Raw genomic sequence first — 14,053 nt, 5'->3', positions numbered from 1 at the left:
ACTTGGCCATTCCAGAACCCTCCATTTCTTTCTTTTCAGCCATTCCTTGGTGGATTTACTGGTATGTTTAGGTCATTGTCATATTGCAAGGTCCACCTTCGGTTGAGCTTCAACTTTCCGACAGATGGCCTCACATTATCCTCAAGCACCCTCTGGTACAATTAAGAATTCATAGTAGATTATATGCTGGTGAGCTGCCCAGGCCCTGATGCAGCAAAGCTGCCCCAAACCATAATATTTCCACCACCATGCTTTACAGTTGGTATCAGGTTCTTGTGGTCAAATGCTGTCTTTGGTTTTCGCCAAACATGTCTTCTGGTACTGTGGCCAAATAGCTCTACCTTTGACTCATCTGTCGAGAGCACATTGTTCCAGAAGTGCTGGTCTTTGCCTAGGTGTTCATTGGCAAACTTTAGTCTTGCCCTGACGTTCTTTCTGGGCAGCAAAGGTTTCCTCCTGGCACACCTCCCATGTCGATCAAATTTGTGCAGCCTCTTTCTAATGGTAGACTCGTGCACTTTGACATCAACAGTGGCAAGTAGGTCACGTGATGACATTCTGGGGTTCTTCGAGACTTCTTTCAGCATCTTGCGGTCTGCTCTCGGGCTGAACTTGCTGGGGCAGCCTGGCCTGAACAAGTTGGCAGTTGTTTGGAATCTTCTCCACTTGTAGATGATCTTCCAGACAGTGGAATGATTGATTTCAAATTGTTTGGAGATCTTTTAAAATCCCTTACCAGACTTGTAGGCATCTATAACCTTCTTTATGAAGGCCTCAGAGAGCTCTTTTGATCTAGGCATGGTGATGCCGCACACTTCAACAATAAAGAGCAAACCAAACTAAATGTCTGAGGTTTAAATAAGACAGGTTCCTCCAAGATCCTCTCTAACGATGTTCTCATCATTTGCGCCTGAGCTGGTGCACCTGATTCTAATTTTAGGTATTTGAAGTAGTGATAAATGTAGGGGTGTACTTACTTTTTCCACATGCGAAATTTGCATTTATGTTTATTTAAATTATACAATGGACTACAAAATGTAAATGTTTCATGATATTTGTTATATTATATCACCTTTATCTATCAATATTGTTGAAATGAAGATCAAATAGCTGTGTTGAAATATGTTGAAAATGTCAAAACCTTACATGGGGTGTACTTACTTTTTCACGTGACTGTACATGATGAGTGTCCGCAAGTTGCAGTAAAAAAAAAAGGTTTAAAAAACAAAACAAAATGTTTGTCAAAACTTTTGCAGACACGTTTTGTACATCTAACTGGTATGTTCAATCAATACGGGTGAAAGATGAATCCATGAGGAAGATACATGGACAAAATAAATACTTACCATTGCCTCGGCGTGTTGATCAGTGACTTTTCCATCGCAAGTTGCGTCTTGCTCTGCCTTCAGCTGTTCCTGTCCCAAATGTCCGAATTGATCCTCAATGTGATCTTGTCCTAACCTCGGTGTACAGCATTCATTACCCTGTTCAAATGCACTGCCAGAGTCTGGGTCAAACTCCCGGCCAGTTTGTGCACAAACTTGGGCGAGAATTTGTCCACTCCACGTACTGCTTTCTCCAAGCATTTGTCCAGTGTTGATATCACTTTGTCCAACATCGTGTTCGACATTCTGCTCTTCGCTTTGTTTGTAGCTCCGATCGCTCTCCGGAGAAAAGGTCGGCATACTATGCACCATGTCCTGATTATCCAGGACCACTGTGATCTGCAGATAAAACCACACATGTATGTTAAACCCCACACCACTACTATAGATACTGTAACACAAAGATGATAATAATATGCAGTGTACTGCACGAACACTTCATGTAATGTACCTGTCCATTTGGAAACACTGCACCAGTACATTATGTAACACTAGCAATGCCATCACTTGATCAGAAATAAACCCTTCAGACAAAATAATTAAATAACACACCATTATAGGGGCCTGGAACAATACTCTATACTCTATAGTCTTTGCAGTAAAGGATATACAGTCGTGGCCAAAAATATTGCCAACCTTACACTTTTTTCAAATAATGCACCATTTATTCCAGAAAATTGTTGAAATTAAAAAATATTTTGGTATCCACAAATGTATTTCTTTGGTTTTCAGTGGAACAAAACAAAAAAGCTGAAAAAATTACCAATTCTTAGCATATGCCACACAGAACTCCAAAAATGGCCCAGACAATATTATTGGCACCTTTTAGAAGCTGTTAGAAATAATTAGATTTCAAGCAGGTGATTCTCCTTCACTTTGGAATTGAACTCACCTGTGGTGAGTTGCAGATGCCTGCAACATAAAAATCACTCATTCAACCAGTTCGGACAGAGAAAAGGGGGACATTCTGCTGTTTTGTGTCACTGTGTGTACCGCAATGAGCATGGAGAAAAGAAAGAAAACCAGAGAATTGTCTGAGAAGGTCAGACACAAGATTGTAGCCAAGCATGGACAATCTCAAGGCTACAAGTCCATCTCCAGAGACCTTGATATTCCTGTGTCCACCGTACGCAATGTTATCAGGACGTTTAAGGCCCATGGCACTGGAGCCAACCTCCCTGGACGTGGCCACAAGAGAAACCTTGATTGAAGATTGCAGCGAAGGATTGTTCGAATGGTGGAGAAAGCACCTCGATCAACTGCCAAACAGATTCAAGCTGACCTTCAGACACAAGGTGTGACACGACCGTCAGACACAAGGTGTGACATGACAGTTTCAACTCTCATCATCCATCGACAACTCAATAAAAGGGAGTTCTATGGTGGGAGAACCAGGACCCCATTGCTGGGAAAGCCCAATTGGAGTTTTCCAAAACACACCTGAACAAGCCAAAATCCTTCTGGGAGAATGTCCTGCAGACAGATGAGACCACGTTAGAGCTTTTTGGCAAAGCACATCATCTCTATGTTTACACAAAACAAAATGAAGCCTTCAACGAAAAGAACACCTTCCCTATAGTCAAACATGGAGGAGGTTCAGTGATGTTTTGGGGTTGCTGTGCTGCCTCTGGCACTGGGTGCCTTGAACATGTGCATGGCATCATGAAATCAGGAGATTATCAAGGCATTTTGTAGCACAATGTTGAACCCAGTGTCAGAAAGCTGGGTTTCCGTCGAAGGTCATGGGTCTTGCAGCAGGACAATGACACCAAACACACTTCAAAAATAACCCATTAATGGTTTATGACAAAACGCTGGACTGTTCTGAAGTGGCCAGCAATGAGTCCAGATCTATAATCCCCCCATTGAACACCTATGGGGAGATCTGAAAACAGCAGTTGGGAAAAGGCACCCTTCAAATCTGGGACGACTGGAGCAATTTGCACAAGAATAGTGGGCCAAACTGCCAGTAGAGAGGTGTAGGAAGCTCATTCATGGCTATCGGAAGCGCTTGACCGCAGTTATTTTGTCCAAAGGCCGTGCTACAAAATATCAAGTCCAGGGTGTCAATAATTTTGTCAATGCCATTTCTTTTTATTTTCTGATTGAAAAGGATATACAATCATGTGAAAAAGTAAGTACACCCCATGTAAACTTTTGACTTTTTCAACATATTTCAACATACAGCAATTTGATCTTCATTTCAACAATATTGATAGATAAAGGTGATATAATATAACAAATATCATGAAACATTTACATTTTGTAGTCCATTGTATAATTTAAATAAACATAAATGCAAATTTTGCATGTGGAAAAAGTAAGTACACCCCGACATTTATCACTACTTCAAATACCTAAAATTCGAATCATGTGCACCAGCTCAGGTGCAAATGATTAGAACATCGTTAGAGAGGATCTTGGAGGAACCTGTCTTATTTAAACCTCAGACATTTAGTTTGGTTTGCTCTTTGTTGTTGAAGTGTGCGGCGTCACCATGCCTAGATCAAACGAGCTCTCTGAGGCCTTCAGAAAGAAGGTTATAGATGCCTACGTGTCTGGTACAGGATTTAAAAATATCTCCAAGCAATTTGAAATCAATCATTCGACTGTCCGGAAGATCATCTACAAGTGGAGAAGATTCCAAACAACTGCCAACTTGTTCCGGCCAGGCCGCCCAAGCAAGTTCAGCACGAGAGCAGACTGCAAGATGCTGAAAGAAGTCTCGAAGAACCCCAGAATGTCATCACGGGACCTACATGTAGCTCTTGCCACTGTTGATGTCAAAGTGCACGAGTCTACCATTAGAAAGAGGCTGCACAAATTTGATCGACATGGGAGGTGTGCCAGGAGGAAACCTTTGCTGTCCAGAAAGAACATCAGGGCAAGACTAAAGTTTGCCAATGAACACCTAGGCAAAGACCAGCACTTCTGGTACAATGTGCTCTCGACAGATGAGTCAAAGGTAGAGCTATTTGGCCACAGTACCAGAAAACATGTTTGGCGAAAACCAAAGACAGCATTTGACCACAAGAACCTGATACCAACTGTAAAGCATGGTGGTGGAAATATTATGGTTTGGGGCAGCTTTGCTGCGTCAGGGCCTGGGCAGCTCACCATCATAGAATCCACGATGAATTCTTCATTGTACCAGAGGGTGCTTAAGGATAATGTAAGGCCACCTGTCGGAAAGTTGAAGCTCAACCGAAGAAAGTTGACCCTAAACATACCAGTAAATCCACCAAGGAATGGCTGAAAAGAAAGAAATGGAGGGTTCTGGAATGGTCAAGTCAAAGCCCGGATCTAAATCCCATCGAGATGTTGTGGGGGGATTTAAAACGAGCTGTGCATGCAGGAAACCCCTCAAACATCGCGCAGCTGAAAGAATTCTGCATGGAGGAGTGGGCAAAAATTTCTCCCCGTCGATGTCAGAGACTGGTAGACAGTTATAAGAAATGCCTACTCGAGGTTGTTTCTGCCAAAGGGGGCAATACCACCTATTAGAGCCAAGGGTGTACTTACTTTTTCCACATGCGAAATTTGCATTTATGTTTAATTAAATTATACAATGGACTACAAAATGTAAATGTTTCATGATAATTGTTATATTATATCAGCTTTATCTGTCAATATTGATGAAATTAAGATCAAATAGCTGTATGTTGAAATATGTTGAAAAAGTCAAAACTTTACATGGGGTGTACTTACTTTTTCACGTGACTGTATTAAGTTCTAAATCAAAGCAAAGGTTCTGTTATATTAACAGTGAAATAAAGAATTGTGGAGCCAAATACTTTTGTCAATTTCAACTTATTTTTCGAGAAAATTGTGAGTTATTTGAAAAATGTGCAATGGTGCCAATATTTTTGGCCACGACTGTCCAAGGACCTTGGACACTGGAGAAGACTATTTGGCCCATCATGCCACATAAATCAATCTATTAGTTTATCTATATAACTACAATGGGAGAAGGGGGAGGGTCTCCTGTCTCCTTCAGCCGAACCTCATAGATTGGTCTGTCTAGCTAGGCCTGGATTCAATCTAGTCACTGTACCCTAAACCTTCTCTATTAGGATCTAACACAATTCATGAACCAAATGTAAACTGTTGTTGAATGTAATCATTACAACAGTTATAAAAAGGATGTTTTTTTTTTTGTTTGATATACCAAGTTGAAGCTCGTATAAGAGCTTCTTTTTTTTTTGCATACTGGATCGAGGCTCGTGAAAGAGCTAACATTTATTTCACAAACAAATCAACCAGACAAACAAAATATATAAAAAGAGGGAGCGGAAGACAAGATGGGGAGAGAAGGGGAAGCACACAACCATAACATTTGAGAGCAGGGAGATGTGTGGGAGGGAGAGGGCTTGGGGGGAGGAGGCGTGGGAAAGGGGCGGGGGGGGAGGGGTGGGAGAAGTATAAAACACAAGGACACCAAGGACTTCTGTCCAAGGACAAAGGACAGAAGTTGATATTTCAAAAAAGTGGATTTGGGATGAAATTAGCGGGGGTAGAAAAGATCAAGGTTTTGGATGGGGGAAGATAAGAGATGGTGGTGAACAGCTGTTTTAAAGACCTGGAGGGTGGAGTGGGATTGAAGAGAGTGAGGGAGTTTGTTCCAGAGGCGGGAGAAAAGAGGAATGAAGGAGTGAAGGTGAGCAGAGAGTCTTGATTTTGGCAGTTTGACCATAAGAGGGTTGCAGGCAGATCTTGTGCGACCTGGAGGAATATTTGGGGGACAGAGCCCAGAGAGAGCTGGGGGGGGGGGGGGGGGGACAAGGCCAGAGAGGAGTCGGAAGAAGGAAAGACCACCAACCTGCCTGCGGTGAGTGAGTGAAAGGCCCTTGGAGTTAGCTTCATCGCGGGAGATTCCAATGATTCTGAAAGCTTTGGTTTCAACAGCGTGAAGACGAGCTAGGTGTGAGGCAGGAGCACCAGCCCAGAGGGGAGAGCAGTATTCCATTGAGCTGCGGATGAAAGCCTTGTATGTGGTGAGGAGCTCAGGTGTGCCAAGGAAGGACTTGGCACGACGGAGGATGCCCAGTCGGCGACTGGCTTTGGAGGCCAGATTTGAAATGTGGTTTTCCCAGGAAAGATCATGGCAGATAGTGAGACCCAAAAGCTTGAGTGACAGAACTTCTTGGAGAGGTTTATTCAGAAAGTGGACGGGAGGGTTGTCCAGTCGGTCTTTTCGGAGAGACATCGTAAGAGTGTGAGATTCGTCAGGATTGAAAGACATGTTCCACTTGTTTGCCCAGTCTGTGATTTTGTCCAGGTCTGCAGAGAGTGAGGAGGCTGCAGACTGCCGATCTGAGGGATGAGGAATGGAGCGACAGAGAGTAGAGTCATCAGCAAAGAGATAGAGAGGATTTTCAAGAGAGTCAGAGAGATCATTGATGAAGACGAGAAAAAGCACAGGGCCCAGAACACTGCCTTGGGGAACTCCAGCCTGAACAGGAAGAGGAGATGAGAGAAACCCATTCAGGGCCACACGTTGACTACGACTAGAGAGGAAGTCCGCCAGCCATGCGTGGAGATTTCCATGGATACCAAAGGAGGAGCGTTTGGTGAGCAGAGTGGGGTGCCAGACCGTATCGAAGGCACGTGATATGTCAAGGGAGACAGCTCTAATTTCCTGTTTGGCATTGAGGACCTCCATCCATTGTTGAGAAAGCAGAAGCAGCATGTCCAGAGTAGAGTGACCGGGTCTGAAACCAAATTGATGATCAGAGATCAAGCCATTGGAGAAGCGGAAAGATTTCATATCTGAAGCAATGATGGATTCCATGACTTTGCTGATAATTGGGAGAAGGCTGATTGGTCTGTAGTTGCTAGGATCTGTTTTTGCACCTTTTTGTGCAAAGCGGTGATGTTGGCTGATTTCCAAGCAGATGGCAGATGACCTTGAGCAAAAGAGAGGGTGAAGAGAACAGAGAGAGGGAGTGAAAGAGCGGAAGAACAGGATTTTAGGACCCATGGGCTGATGCCGTCAGGTCCAGTTGCAGAATCAGAGTCGAGGATTGACAGAAACTTTTCCACCTTGTCAGGAGGAAAGGACACAGAGTCCAGGAGCAGCTGGGTACGACTGGGTACGGTGGGTACAGAGAGGGATGGGTTTGGGACACAAGATTTAGAGGCAAACACAGAGATGAGGCATTCAGCTTTTTCACACATGAAAAATTCAGCTAACACATGAAATAAAGAGAGCGGGAAACAAGAGGGGCAAGAGAGGGAAGCACAACAACAGTAGGGAACAAGGACATCGGGAGATCTGTGGAAGGGAGAGGAATGGGGTGGGGTACAGGGGATAAACAACATGGACACTACAGGGACTTTCAGGAAAGAAAACAGGGAATTTGAAGGTGGTGGGTTTGGTGTGGATTAACGGGGGTAGAAAAGATCATGGTTTTGGATGTGGGAAGATATGAGATGGTGGCAATCAGCTGTTTTGAAGACATGGAGGGAGGAGAGTGGTTGAAGAGAGTGTGGGAGATTGTTCCAGAGGCGGGAGAAAAGAGGAATGAAAGAGTGAAGGTGAGCAGAGAGCCGAGATTTCGGCAGTTTCACCAGAAGAGGGTTGCGGGCAGATCTTGTGCGTCCTGAAGGAATATTTGGGGGACAGAGCACAGACAGAGCAGGGTGTGCAAGGCCGGAGAGGAGTCGGTCGAAGATAGAAAGACCGCCAAACTGCCTACGGTGAGAGTGAAAGGCCGTCAAAATCAGCTTCATCGTGGGAAATACAAATTCTGTATCTCTAAGTATCTCCAGCCCAGGGGGGAGAGCAGTACTCTATCAAGCTACTGCAAATAGCCTTGGCTTCTACAGAATGAAGCCAAGCTAGGTGTGAGGCAGGGGCACCACCCCAAAGGGGAGAGCAGTATTCCATCACGCTGCGGATGAAAGCTTTTTATGTGGTGAGGAGCTCAGAAGTGCCAAGGAAGGACTTCGCATGACGGAGGATGCCCAGACAGCGACTGGCTTTGGAGGCCAACTTGGAAATGCGGTTTTCCCAGGAAAGATCATGGCAGATGGTGAGATCCAAAAGTTTGAGTGACAGAACTTCTTCGAGAGGAGTGTTGAGAAAGTAAACGGGAGGGTTTTCCAGACAGTCTTTTTGGAGAGACAAAGTGAGAATGGGAGATTTGTCAGGATTGAAAGACATGTTCAACTTGTTTGATCAGTTTTTGATTTTATCCAGGTCTGCAGAGAGTGAAGAGGCTGCTGCCTGCTGATCTGAGGGATGAGAGATGGAACAGCAGAGAGTGTAGTCATCAGCAAAAAGATAAAGAGGATTTTCCAGAGTCGGAAAGATCATCGATGAAGATTAGAAAAAGCACAGGGCCCAGAACACTGCCATGAGGAACTCCAGCCTGGACAGGAAGAGGAGATGAGAGAATTATATTGAGAACCACATGTTGACTACCACAGGAGAGGAAGACCGCGAACCATGAGAGGAGATTTCCATGGATACCATAAGAGGAGAGTTTGGTGAGCAGAGCGGTGTGCCAGACTGTATTGAAGTCACGAGATATGTCAAGTGAGAGGCTCTGATTTCCTGTCTGACATTGAGGACCGCCATCCATTGTTGAGACAATTGAGACATTGTTGAGAATTTAAATTCAACTGGGTATTGGGTCACACATATGATTTGAAAATGGGCCAATTGCATCATTAAGTAATTGGCCATTAGGAATTAAACCAATCTCTTAGCAAAGCTGGCTTCCAAAGCACAAGGTCTGTTGCTCTGACGTCGCAGGCAGATCGGTGGTCTCTCTGTTTTCTACTGTCTTTTCTCCGGTCAAGCTCTCTCTGCTCTCTCAGCCCTTCGACCTTGCCGATGAACTACAGAAAATGTGTTCTTCCAGTAATCCAATCCAGGTTTCTCCCAATGGCAAATCCTCCCTTCTGGACGTGTTGATGACAAACTTCCCCGCAAATGTCTCCTACTCTTCCTATGCTCAAATTGGTTCATCTGATCATGTTCTTGTGAGAGTCAAAATATCTCTAGGTATTCTCAGAGAGCTGCTTCAATGCCAGTGAGTGTGGCATTTCAATCAAGCAGAGTGGTAGGGACTGCAAGCAGCCATCTCTCTTCAGGATTGGTCTCCCATATCTACTGCCCCTGATGTTAACTCAGCCTGGGAATTTCCACAGATATATCTATCTATCTATCTATCTATCTATCTGTCTATCTATCAAATCCTTCCTCTTCTCCAATGGCTTGATCTCCGATCATCAATTTGGATTCAGACCAGGTCATTCTACTCTGGACATGTTGCTTCTGCTGTCTCAACAATGGATGGAGGTCCTCAATGCCAAACAGGAAATCAGAGCTGTCTCCCTTGACATATCACGTGCCTTCGATATGGTCTGGCACCCAGCTCTGCTCACCAAACTCTCCTCCTATGGTATCCATGGAAATCTCCACGCATGGCTTGCGGACTTCCTCTCTGGTCGTAGTCAACGTGTGGCCCTGAATGGATTTCTCTCATCTCCCCTTCCTGTTCTGGCTGGACTTCCACAGGGTAGTGTTCTGGGCCCTGTGCTATTTCTGGTCTGCATTAATGATCTCTCCGACTCTCTGGAAAATCCTCTCTATCTCTTTGCTGATGACTCCACTATCTGCCGCTCCATTCCTCATCCCTCAGATTAGAGGTCTGCAGCCTCCTCACTCTCTGCAGACCTGGACAAAATCACAGACTGGTCAAACAAGTGGAACATGTCTTTCAATCCTGGCAAATCTCACAATCTTACTATGTCTCTCCAAAAAGACCAACTGGAAAACCCTCCCATCTACTTTCCCAACAATCCTCTCCAGGAAGTTCTGTCGCTCAAGCTTTTGGGTCTCACTATCTGCCATGATCTTTCTTGGGAAAACCACATTTCCAAGCTGTGTGCCAAAGCCAGTCGCCGACTGGGCATCCTCCGTCGTGCAAAGTCCTTCCTTGGCACACCTGAGCTCCTCACCACATACAAGGCTTCCATCCGCAGCTCAATTGAATACTGTTCCCCCCTCTGGGCCGGTGCTCCTGCCTCACACCTAGCTCGGTTTCACGCTGTTGAAACCAAAGCTTTCAGAATCATTGGAATCTCCTGCGATGAAGCTACCTCCGAGGGCCTTACACTCACTCACCGCAGGCAGGTTGGTGGTCTTTCTGTCTTCTCCCGACTCCTCTCCGGCCTTGCTCCCCCAGCTCTCTCCCCCAAATATTCCTGCAGGTCGCACAAGATCTGCCAGCAACCCTCTTATGGTTAAACTGCCAAAATCTAGGCTCTCTGCTCACCTTCACTCTTTCCTTCCCCTTTTCTCCCGCCTCTGGAATAAACTCCCCCACTCCCTTCAATCCCACTCCTCCCTCCAGGTCTTTAAAACAGCTGTTCACCACCATCTCTTATCTTCCCCCATTCAAAACCTTGATCTTTTCTACCCCCGCTAATTCACCCCAAATACACTTTTTTGAAATTCCAACTTCTTTCCTGGAAGTCCTTGCAGTGTCCATATGTTTTATACCTCTCCCACCTCCCCCCAAGCCCTCTCCCCCTCCCACAGTTCTCTCGATGTCCCTGCTTTCAAATGTTGTGTTTGTGTCTTTCCCCCTTCTCTCCCCATCTTGTCTACCGCTCCCCTTATTTTGTGTTTTATGTGTCGGTCTGACTTTTTGTGTGATTAATGTTCGCTCTTTCACGAGCCTCGATCTTGTATTAAAAAAAAAAAAAAAAAACTTTCGTAACAACACACCAAATATAATTTCTGACAAATTTGGTCGCAATCCCATCAGCAGTTTCGGAGAAGAAGTTTCAAGTGTTTACGGACGGACAGATGGACTGACGGATGGACGACGCGCCATCGCATAAGCTCCCCTTAACTTCATTCCAGGTGAGCTAAAAATGAGTGAGCCAGTTCCAGAGGCACACCATGCAAGCCCAAGCCATGACACTACCTCCACCATGCTTCACATATGAGGTAGTGGGCTTTGCAGTTCCTTCCTTTATCCACACTTTCACCTTTCCATCACTTTAGTAAAGGGTTATCTTGGTCTCATCTGTCCATAAAATTTGGTGCCAGAACTCTACTGGCTCCCTTTGTACCTATTGGCAAATTCTAATCTGGCGTTTCTATTTTTGATGCTGATGAGAGGTTTGTATTTTGCGGTGTATCCTTTGTAATCCTGCTGTCGAAGTCTTCTGCGAACGGTACATTGTGATACTTGCACCCATGCACTCTGGAGGTTGTTCATGATGTCACTGACAGTTTAAAGGTTCTTCTTCATAGCCCTGATTATTTTTCTATCAACTGCAGTTGTTTTCCTTGGCCGAAATGGCCATTGTCTATTGCTAAGTACACTCAACGGTTTCTTTTTATTTTTCAAGATATTCCAAATTGTTGTATTTGCTGTACCCAATTTTTGTGCTATGGTTCTAATTTGATTCTTCTGTTCTTTCATCTTCCAAATTGCTTCCTTTTCTATCAGAGACAGCTCTCTGGTCTTCATGTTGGTTTACACCTACTGACTCCAAAGGCAGATTCCCAAGGTAAAATCAAAGGCTAAAACCAAGACTAGACATTGACAGCTCTTTTATTTATGAACAAACAATGCTACAAGAAACACTTGAGCAACAAGAAACACATGTCAGTCATTTGTTCTAATACTTATGCTTACCTAAAATATGCTTTTGTTCTACAATGATAAAACATATATTCATAGAAATACCAAGAAATAAAGAGCTGATCTGTACTATTGCCTCATATTCATCTTTTGATCTCAAATCCAAATTTGATTGTATAGCAATAAATTTGACTTCACTGTTTCAATACGAATGCAGGGCACTGTGTGTATATATATATATATATATATATATATATATATATATATATATATATATATATATATATATATATATATATATATATATTGTTGCGGATATGAGATTGGCCTCCATCCATATCCGCTTGTAAATATTCCCCTATTTCCCCAATACTTCCCAACTATCCCCAATCCCCCATTCCCTAGTCCCATTTTCTGTAAACAACACTCTGTAGACCCGACCTCCCCCTATTTCCCCCATTAAATGTCGCATCCAGGTCCACCGCATCTCACGTAGACAACTATAGGACATCTTGCTAGTTATTCTTAGTCTATGTCAGTTAAGGACTCGTTTCCATTAATTCTGACTCTTCGTTGCACCAGAATGTGATTGTATGGCACCGTTAGGAAGTTTAGGACCTCCCAATACCTCCCCGCAGCTCTTCCTCACGGTTCAACAGTAACAACAACAACAGCGGCGGCGGCGCGGGGAGTGTGCGTCCTCACTCCGGCTTGGTTGGTAGGGGGTGTTGGGAGTGCACCAAGCCTTTCCAATGAGCCGCCATCGAGCATGTGCTCGACGGGGTTACCACGTAGGGGCTCGCTGTCAGCTCCTCGTCAAGGGCGGAGCCCGGTAACCCCCCGCACCCAATAGAAGCGGCGGACCGATCCCATCTGGGGCGGAGCCAATGAGCCGAGGGCGTGTCACTCCCCGCTGAGCATGCGCAGGAAGAGGGAGGTGACGTCAGATGCGCCCTCAGCTTGGAGAGAGAAGGACGCCACCTCCGAGCGCTGCAATACCTCCCCGCATCTCTGGACTGGACCGGGCTTGATTCTGTCCCTGAGCCAAGGTGCACCTTGCGCTATCGACTGCCTGTCCTTCCCTGCCATCAATCCCTGTGTAAGTCAGTCTTGTTCCGTTTGTCTGTGGTCTGTCTGGGATAGATAAGATTGTGTTTAAGTGCCTATCTCTTCTGTGCTTTACCTCATTACCTTGTAATCTACCCCTTTTTTCCCCCACCAATTATATCCTCCTCCGGAGGTCTTGAGAACTGTACCCCTTGTGTCGTTTCATTTATCCCAGTCGTTGTGTCCTTTCCAAATCATTGATTTAGCATAGCGCGACTTGGTCAACGTCGGGTGGAATCGGGTGAGTTGGGGAAGAATCGGGGGAATTGTTAGGTCGCGGCAATACCACCGCTCGGTAAATAACATCTAATCCGCGATCCGTAACAACTGGTGTCGAGGAGTGAGATCGGACCCGAAGCGCGCTTAACGCGCTCAAAATTACAAGTAACCAAAATTTGTTTTGTTTTAAAATAAAAACCCGAATTTTGAAAGTCGCGCTATGGCGGATCAAGACGGCTGGGTTCCGGTAGAGGAGAGTGAGGCAGGGTCGATCCAGGACCAAATTGAGGGACATGAGGAGAGCGAAGCAGTGAGGGCGGCAGGTTCGCAAAATGGCGTCCTCGCGCACGAGGTTACGAGCGCGCAAAATGGCGCCTCGCACATGGCTACGGCGACCGCGCCCGCGACCGTAGCAGCGCCGTTGGTGGATTCGAACCTTTTTTTCCTGCAAATGAGGGCCCTTATGGGACAAATGGGAGACCAAATTGGAGGTTTGAAAAACAGTATGGGGGCAATGAGGGACGAATTGGGGGGCAAAATGGGGGTAATGGGGGGCAACATGGGGTCCAATAGCGAGAAATTGAGGGAGGACATGGGGGCCAATAGCCAACGGTTAGAACAAAGGATGGGGGCCCAGATCGGAGGGTTAGGGAGTAGAATAGAGGGATTAGACAATAGATTAGGGGAAATACAGGAGGGGTTAATGGGGGTGGAAAATAGAATGGCTGCCCA

The 14,053-nt window shown here is 45.2% G+C and overlaps 1 protein-coding gene across 3 annotated transcripts in view; it reads right to left on the bottom strand.

Annotated features, from left to right (window-relative positions):
- Positions 1 to 14,053, bottom strand: part of LOC137439528 (PR domain zinc finger protein 10) — a 111,290-nt gene that overhangs the window by 65,480 nt on the left and 31,757 nt on the right. For all 3 annotated transcript variants that reach the window (XM_068135358.2, XM_068135360.2, XM_078768110.1), the window contains exon 3: positions 1,347 to 1,724. In XM_068135358.2, the coding sequence (XP_067991459.1) occupies positions 1,347 to 1,724 (378 nt within the window). The remainder of the gene's footprint in view (positions 1 to 1,346; positions 1,725 to 14,053) is intronic.

The sequence above is a fragment of the Myxine glutinosa genome, chromosome 14, assembly GCF_964187855.1.
Source record: "Myxine glutinosa chromosome 14, kmMyxGlut1.1, whole genome shotgun sequence".
Classification (NCBI taxonomy): Eukaryota; Metazoa; Chordata; class Myxini; order Myxiniformes; family Myxinidae; genus Myxine; species Myxine glutinosa.
This window is presented reverse-complemented; position numbering and strand designations above follow the sequence as displayed.